At 35.5% G+C, this 8,261-nt stretch overlaps 1 protein-coding gene across 1 annotated transcript; it reads left to right on the top strand.

Annotated features, from left to right (window-relative positions):
* LOC109832722 (CMP-sialic acid transporter 5) lies at window positions 698-6,886 on the top strand. Its single transcript, XM_020400123.1, has 7 exons — window positions 698-886; window positions 2,022-2,070; window positions 2,157-2,383; window positions 3,241-3,439; window positions 3,545-3,688; window positions 6,278-6,352; window positions 6,454-6,886. The coding sequence occupies exons 1-7, from the start codon at window positions 777-779 to the stop codon at window positions 6,613-6,615; spliced, it is 966 nt and encodes a 321-aa protein (XP_020255712.1). The 5' UTR covers window positions 698-776; the 3' UTR covers window positions 6,616-6,886.

Below are 8,261 nucleotides of genomic sequence, written 5' to 3'. Positions count from 1 at the left end.
TACCTATATATATACCATGGGTAGAACTACCGTAGAAGGGTAGATTGGTCACTTCGGCTGAGCGCTGAGAGGCGGTGGCGAAGCATGGGCTGACAGTCGCGTTAGCACTTGCTTTACAAGTGTCGGCCGGTGATTGGGGGTAAGATCACTTCAATATTAAATGAGAAGTGAGTGGTGGCAGGGCAGTGGTTCACGTGATCCGATGAATCATGAAGACTATCGGAGCTAGAGTCATGATGGCACCTGCCAAGCATTAAATGCGATGTTCACACGTTGTCAGAGAGAGAAGCTCGATGCGAAAATAGTCTTTTAATTTTGCTGAGAAGTAACGCCTTTCGAGTCGACTTCGCTAGGCGTATGGCAAATGATCAAGTGAGCTCGTGATGAGTCGGCTTCGATTAATGAGGGCGACAAATACCGCCTTTCGTGTTGACATAGAGGTTTGTCGATCGCTCTTGTTCGTCTCTGGCCACCAAGTTAATTGGAGCATAACATGCAAAAGTACACTTGTTCCTGACTTGGTTTTTAAGTTAGTACTCGAGCGAGTGGAAACACCATAACACTAGGCATTATTATCTATAACATATTATTTGTTCAAAAATACAAATAAAAAATGCAGCAATATCCTCCAAGATTAATTAAGTTAATTAATCAACAGCTCAAATCAAAGCTTAAAAGCACGTTTAAAACAGGATCCTTCGGTTTGAAGTGGGGTTTTGCATTTTCTCCTAAAACACTGCGGTGGCCAATCGCCGGCGACCGAAGAGCTCTCGGCTATGGCTTACGCTGCTCCGGCGGGGCAGCGCAACGCTAGGGTTTGGGTGTATCTGCTGCTCCTCACTCTTCAGTACGGCGCTCAGCCGCTCATCTCCAAACGATTCACTGGGTAATTTCTCGATATTCAGAGATTATTTTTTATTTTTATTTTTTAATTTACGATTTTTCTCTTCAGTTCTTGGTTTGGTGATGTCTAGGGCTCAGATCTTATGATATATTTGTATTCTTGAAAATTTTGAAAAGTGCACAGTGGATGGATAACTTTTTTCTGATCCTCGAGCTTATGAGGTTAAGAGCTCAAATCTTTCCGTTTTTGCACGCTTCAAGAAATGGAAATTACATAAGAATTCGGTATTTTTTTTGATTCTATATTTTGTGAGGTTTAGGGCTCAAATCTTATGGTATTTAGGGCAAAAATGCACAATTCCAGCTCCCTTTCCTATCTAATACAGAATTTTTGACGTATTATTTTATATTGAGCTTTAGCTTTTAGATTGACCCTATGCACTTACATTCTTACCTTTTACCGTTTTCCTTTTCGAAATATTCATGCGGTTACAATTTAGTTGAATCATACTATATCACATACTAACATCTGGAGCTTGTTTGTATAATTTAAGGAGAGAAGAGCAGAGAAATGGTTTAAGGAGAAAATTAAAAGATGAACTAGTTGGTGGAATTGCCTGCTCCATTTGCATATTTGTTTGGCTACTGGAGAGTTCCTCCCTATAACCAATTTCTTTTGATCTGATGTTGAAGAGAATTAACTTCTCACGCACTTCCTTGTGATGAGACTCTTTGTGTAAGAAGAGTGAAAATAATTGCTTGAGCATTTGCATTAGCTAACATGTTGATGCGGTAAATTGGTGGTGTTATGACTGATGAACCTAGTTATTATTATTATTTATTTTATCTCTAAGTATCCTCAAGTGTCCTTAACCTTTTGGGTGCATATAAATTTATCTTTTCCACAAATTCAGCATCTCTTTTATGAAGTGAACAGGATGAGAGCTTGTTTCCCTTGTTGCACAGAAACTGATCGTTATCCTTATGGTGGTGAGATAACAGGAAAACAACTTTGGTATCTGCTTTAACCTTTTGTGCTACTTGGACAGTTGGACTTACAATTGACAACCAGCATACTATTTGATGCAAATATAATATTATATTTTTTGATGTCTTATAACTGGTTGGCGGCATTTACTATGTTAACCGTAATCTCTTCTATTGTTATCCTGCTGCAGGAGAGAAGTTATTGTGACATCATCCGTTCTAGTATGTGAGTTAGCAAAGGTAATTTCCCTGTGTTATATATTTATTATTGCCAATATTAGTTTTTTTTCTTCTCTAATGCATGATACATGAAATTGTTTTTGCAGGTTATTTGTGCCCTCATTCTCTTAGCAGTAGAAGGTAGTTTGTGGAAGCTATATAGTCGGTGGACTTTTGTTGGTTCACTAACTGCATCAGGCCTTCCAGCTGCCATCTATGCATTGCAGAACAGCCTGTTGCAGATGTCCTACAGGAATCTGGACTCACTCACTTTTTCCATCCTTAACCAGACAAAACTATTTTTTACAGCGGTTTTCACATATCTTATTTTGGGGTATGCTCCTTTAGCCAATTTCATGTCACCTTTCTCTTTCTTTTGAATCAAATATTGATCTTTATTCGCCATTGAATGCTTATACCAGTGCCTTCAACTTTCCCAGTGTGTAAACCTAAGCCATGTGTCTTAAGTCTTAACACAAGTCTTGGCTAAAGCATAGTTGTGGGCCTTGTTGTGGCTTTAGGATGTGATTGACAATGTACCATGGAGCCAGTGAAATTATTTGATGGTTGCAGGTGATATCTGGTATAAGAGACAAACCTTATGCATTCTTATGGTCTAGCCTTTCAGGTTTCGGTTGAGTCTAGGAAAGCTACTGTTAGCATGCTAGTAGTTTTTTGCTGGTTGATTTTGTTAAAGTTGTGTTTTTTTAAAATAAGATGCTCCGTTATGTGATTCATTATACTATAATGTAATGAATTATTTTTAAATTATTAGAACTTTCGAACCTCTAAACACCTCTAACTGTATGTCACTGTAAACTTTATTATAATTCTAATTTATTTTTCTTACTTCGAAATTTTCATCAGTCAAGCTTAAACTTCCTCTGGCACTTAAAATATTGAGGGAAATTTGGCAGGCCTTGTGGTGACATAAACAAACATCTATTTTTAAAAATTATTCTTGATACTTGTTGAGATTCAAAAGACCAATTACTAGTTCATTCTGGCTTACTTTCAGTCGATCTGCAGATTCTGCACGATGCCTGGTCATTTTCTTTTGACAGTTAACCAAAGAAATAATCCCATAAATGGTTGTCCATATTAAAAAACAAACAGATTTAAGATCATATTCTTCTGGAAAAGGAGTATAACTTTTGACATCACTACCTATCTTCTATATGTTAACCTCAGGCAAAAGCAATCTGGGAAACAAGTTGGAGCTCTTTTCTTATTAGTGATTGCTGCAGTTCTCTTAAGTTTTGGAGAGGGTTCTGGTAAAGGCTCCAGTGGCAGTAACACTGATCTGGTTCTATTTTATGGTATCATTCCTGTTTTAGTTGCTTCTGTGCTCTCTGGTTTGGCATCTGCTTTATGCCAATGGGCTTCGCAGGTCAGTTTTTTGGTTCTTCAACTCAAAAAAGAGCTACATCCACATGCTATTTTTAGTTTTGCACTGAGATTATGCTTTTGTTTGTTTTCTTGGCGTCCTTTGCAGGTAAAGAAACACACCTCGTACATAATGACCGTAGAAATGTCAATTGTTGGAAGTTTGTGCTTGTTAGCAAGTACCTACAAGTCGCCAGATGGAGAGGCCATAAAGAAGTATGGGTTTTTTCATGGATGGACAGGATGGACTCTGGTAATGATCTTTGCCTATACCTTCACTAGTCTCTTAATTAGTTGTTGAGATTATGCTTCCTACTGAATCTATCCTTTCTCAGTTCATGATAGTTTAGTGGCAGTGTAATCAGTGTATAAAATAAATAAATAAATGACTAGTATTTCAAATAAGTGCGATAAATCATACTGACAACTCCTTATTTCATGTTCTTCATTGTTTTATGTTTTTCTTCTTCTATCCTAACCAGTTAACCCATTCTTGCTCCTGTTTTCTCTGTCTGTTTCGCAACTATGCTTACATCTTCTCACCTATAATGGCAAGGGGAAACCATTTAGTTGACATTTTGAGTTCTTCAGCTTTAGAAATATTAATGAAAGCAACATTTAATGCATTCTTTATTGAATAGTGCGTCACTGTGGGTTCATGCGCGAAATGATGTCTGGGCTTTTTTTTTGGTGAGTGTATTATGAGTGGAACTGGTTGTTGATAAAGTATGGATGAAGGTTCTTGATAGCCTCTTATACTTAAGCGTCTATGATTGATGTACTCTATGTTTCTTCATGGTGCTTGATGAGATTTTAATCACAACAGTTTAACGATGCGGATTACATTGCATTTTGTGATGCCTTGTTGAGATTTTTAATCACAACAGTTTAACGATGCGGATTGCATTGCGTTCTGTGCCCTTTTGAGAATCCCTTGGTAGTAACTGACTGTGAAGGAGATCTTAGTAAGCTGCCTTTTAGAAAAGACTGAACTTGTTCAATATATTATAAATATCAGTTAAGGGGTATAAAACTTTAAATGATCTATATTTAGTTGTTCTTTAAGGCTGATTATGTAAGGTTTGATGTCAGGGAGCTATTTGTTGTACAGAACAATGAATCAGAAACTAATTAGTCAACCCACCTGCATACTAGGGTAAATACTTGTCAGCTCTTCCATGTATGTGAATGAAGATTCAACCAAATTATAATTTTCTTTTTGTGAAGAAGCAAGTATAAGCCCCGATCAAATTACTTTTCTATCATGAAAAATACAGTAGATCTTTTGTGCAGTGTAAGATGTTTGAACTTCTGTAAGTTCATAGGCAATTCCTTAGGAGGATGACATGTGCAATTTGACTAAAACTGGAGTGAACAGTGTATTTTCAGTATAGAGCAACAAACTTGATGAAACCAATAGAATGGCTCTAGAAGGCAGGCTTGGCAATTTCTATGAAGTATGTGAGTAGTTGCTTAAATTTCAATCCAGTCAGAATTTTTCAGAGATGAAGCTTGTTTATTATCTCCTTTTCTTATCCCCTCTATTCACAGCACATAGAGTTGCATGTATTTTGGTAATCCATAATAATATTTCGTTGAAGTAAAAAATTTGAGTTAGAGCTCATTTCAGAGTTCAGACTATAATAAACATTTCGGTCATTCAGTGTCGGTATTCATTTCTATCTATTGGGAACATTCACTATGGTTTCAGAGTGTTGCGATTGAAAGGGTGCTATTGGTGGATGTACGACTATACTTAGAACTTAATAAGTAAAAAAATATGCTAGTTATATAGCAAAACCTATTTTGAATAGGTTCCTGTGAAATAAAAGTTGGAGAAATACAGTGACTGTATTTTAATGTGCAATAGAAGAAAATTTCTCTTGCAGTACTTGTAATATTAAGATGGAAAATAAGAAACAATTAGTGTCCCAGAAAAAACGAAACATTAACAACTATTCAAGTTTTAGAAAGAATAATTGTATCTTTTAGAGCAATTATTCAAGTTTTAGAAAAAACGAAACATTAACAACTATTCAAGTTTTAGAAAAAATGAAACATTAACAACTATTCAAGTTTTAAATGAACAAATTAGCCCAGGAACTGAAAGCATATACTAGAACAATTGCACATTTCAGAATTCCCTCCAATAAACAAATTAGCCCAGAAAGTGAGAGCGAATGTATCTACCATAAGAGCATATTATTGTTAGACTCAATTGTGTGATATTTGTCTGGCAGGGATAAAACATGCTTATCATTATAAAGAATATACTAGTGCTACATTCTTTTGGCCTGATTCCTGAAAAATGAGAGTGCATTTTCTTCTCCCTTTTTCCTTCTTTTTCTTTGCAGTATATTATTTCTGTTCTTAATATTATATTAGACATGGATTTTGACCTGAATTGTAATGTAGATTAATTTGCGATATACTAAGAGCAATTTTTTTTATTTACATGGAAATTTAGTATTAAACTGCTGTTTACTCTCACACAGCTGCTCACTTGGCATTTTTGCGACAATCAAGAGCCATAATCATAGTAGCTCTCTGATAACATGAATTCAATCCATATTCTGCAAATGAACACTCATATACCAATATGAATATGAAATGTTATGGCATAAGGTGAAATTTTCTATTATTATTATTTTCTTATTTGATTATGGCTTCTGTCCACCTTATCCTTTATTTTGAATGAGAAAATTCCTCACTATATGTTTGCGGGAGGCTTTGCAACATTTCTTGATACTTTTGATGAGCTCCTCTATATATCCTCATTCCTTTATTTTTTTTATATAAAAGAAAGCCGCTGATTATCTTATCTCTGTAATACTCTTTTCAGATTCCAGTTGTATCCAATGCGGTTGGTGGGATCCTCGTTGGCCTTGTCACAGCACATGCCGGAGGCGTTAGAAAGGCAAGTACAAGAATTCAACTAGATATAATCCCATAAGCTATTTAGTTTTCTCATGTATGTACTAATTCTCGTCACGATTCGTTGTAAAACTAAAATTACAGGGTTTCGTCATCGTATCTGCACTACTAGTAACAGCCTTGCTTCAGTTTGTCTTCGATGGCAAGCCGCCATCTTTGTACTGTGTTGCTGCATTGCCTCTGGTTATCAGCAGCATTTCCATTTACCAGAAATATCCTTATGTAGCGAGGAAGAAGGAAGACTGATTGAAAGGCGGAAATAAAAAAAAAAACTGACAAAGAAGATGTTCTTCTTGATTCTGAATTATAGCATATTGGTAAGATTTGTACTTGATTGTATAGCTTTCATTGTAGCTCACACTGCGTCACAGAGGACCCTATTCGATGGAAAATTGGCAGTTCTGTTTGTCTGTTGATCCTTGTTGAAACTCTTCATGCAAACTAAGTTTTATCATTACACATGGAGAGATGATTGTGCAATCGACTGTTGATACTTAAAAACTTTTTTACTTTTTTATATGACCCCAAAAATTTAATATTTGATGATAATCGACTTGAAATTACAATCCTAAATTCTATTGGTCGTTTTGAGATAGGGTTTTAACTTGAAGTGATTGATAGTTTCACAGGTCCGAACAACAAACAAGGTTCTTAGTTATTGAAATATTGTGAAGTTTCATTTATTTTTGATAGCTATATAACTTCAAAGTTGAAGTGGTATATTATCCTTTTATTAAGGGGCTGTTTGGTTCGTTTCCTTGATATAGAGAAATGTAATTTCATATAAAGAAACACAAGTTTTGAGTTTTCCAAATTTTTTCAAGAAATAGATTGTTTTGTTTTGGTTCGCACATAAAAAATGGTGGGAAACCAATGTATTTATTTTTCTTGTGTTTGGTTCGCATAGAAAAAAAAGAAAACTTTTGTAAACAAAGCAGAGAAGGAAAAAAATCTGACGTGGCAGAGTTTTCATCAATTTCACTTGGTTGGGGAAGAAAATCGGAGACGGAAAAAAATCTTAGTTGGCGGCGATTTCAGCAGAGTTTTCCCTCTTCCATTCGAGCGAACCAAAGCGGCACAAAGAAATGAACGAAAACAAAAAAGCTGACGTGGAGGGCTAAAAATCTGACGTAGATGGGTTTTCTGAGTTTTCCACCCCTTATAATAGCGAACCAAACAGCCCCTAAGAGTAAAACTAAAGAATCGATTAGGATGCCTGTCACGGTGGACGTTTAAAGAGATTTGTAGTTCATGTGCAAATCAATAGCCCTGAATTTTAAGGATAAACCTCCAAAATATTTTAATTCCACAAACACCCCTGAATTTTAAGGGGGTTTGCACGTAAGCCCTCAAAATTTTCTAATAACTACATTCTTCAACTACTCTTGCCATCTTATAGGCAACCCCCAAGCTGACAAATTTCTTTTTGTGCATCTAAGTTTTCAACTTACATGTTATGCTCAGAGCGTTATTGAATGAAATTAGAAATTCCTCTCATCTTCGTGCATGCATTCAAGTTATTATATATTATAAGCCACTTGCATAAAACACAAAGCACAAAACACAAAACAACTATAGTTTCATTTAGTATAATGCAATTTAGAATTATACACAAGAAACAAAATGAAGCAAAAACCCGAAGGAAGGGATTTCAACGAAGTTCAATTTAGAACTGAAACCAAAATTAGATATAAATGCATATACACAATCCGTGTAAGTGCAGGCATAGAACTTGTGAATGGGGAAAAAAAATTGTAGTTGATTAGTAAAAAAGAAAAAAAGAATAGTAATAAGCATTGCAACGGCGAAATAACTCCTTTAAGTTATTGGCAGAATGCAAAAAACATATTGAAGTTTCTTTTTTACAATTGGGGGTTTAGTGCTATTTTAGA

This window comes from Asparagus officinalis, chromosome 3, assembly GCF_001876935.1.
Source record: "Asparagus officinalis chromosome 3, Aspof.V1, whole genome shotgun sequence".
Classification (NCBI taxonomy): Eukaryota; Viridiplantae; Streptophyta; class Magnoliopsida; order Asparagales; family Asparagaceae; genus Asparagus; species Asparagus officinalis.
This window is presented reverse-complemented; position numbering and strand designations above follow the sequence as displayed.

What these genes read in the sequence shown, in the direction of transcription:
- LOC109832722 (XM_020400123.1), top strand. Translation starts at nt 777, where the DNA reads ATGGCTTACGCTGCTCCGGCGGGGCAGCGCAACGCTAGGGTTTGGGTG. An exon ending in TAGTATGTGAGTTAGCAAAG is followed by an intron (nt 2,071 to 2,156) that starts GTAATTTCCCTG and finishes TTGTTTTTGCAG; the next exon opens with GTTATTTGTGCCCTCATTCT. An exon ending in TATGCCAATGGGCTTCGCAG is followed by an intron (nt 3,440 to 3,544) that starts GTCAGTTTTTTG and finishes CGTCCTTTGCAG; the next exon opens with GTAAAGAAACACACCTCGTA.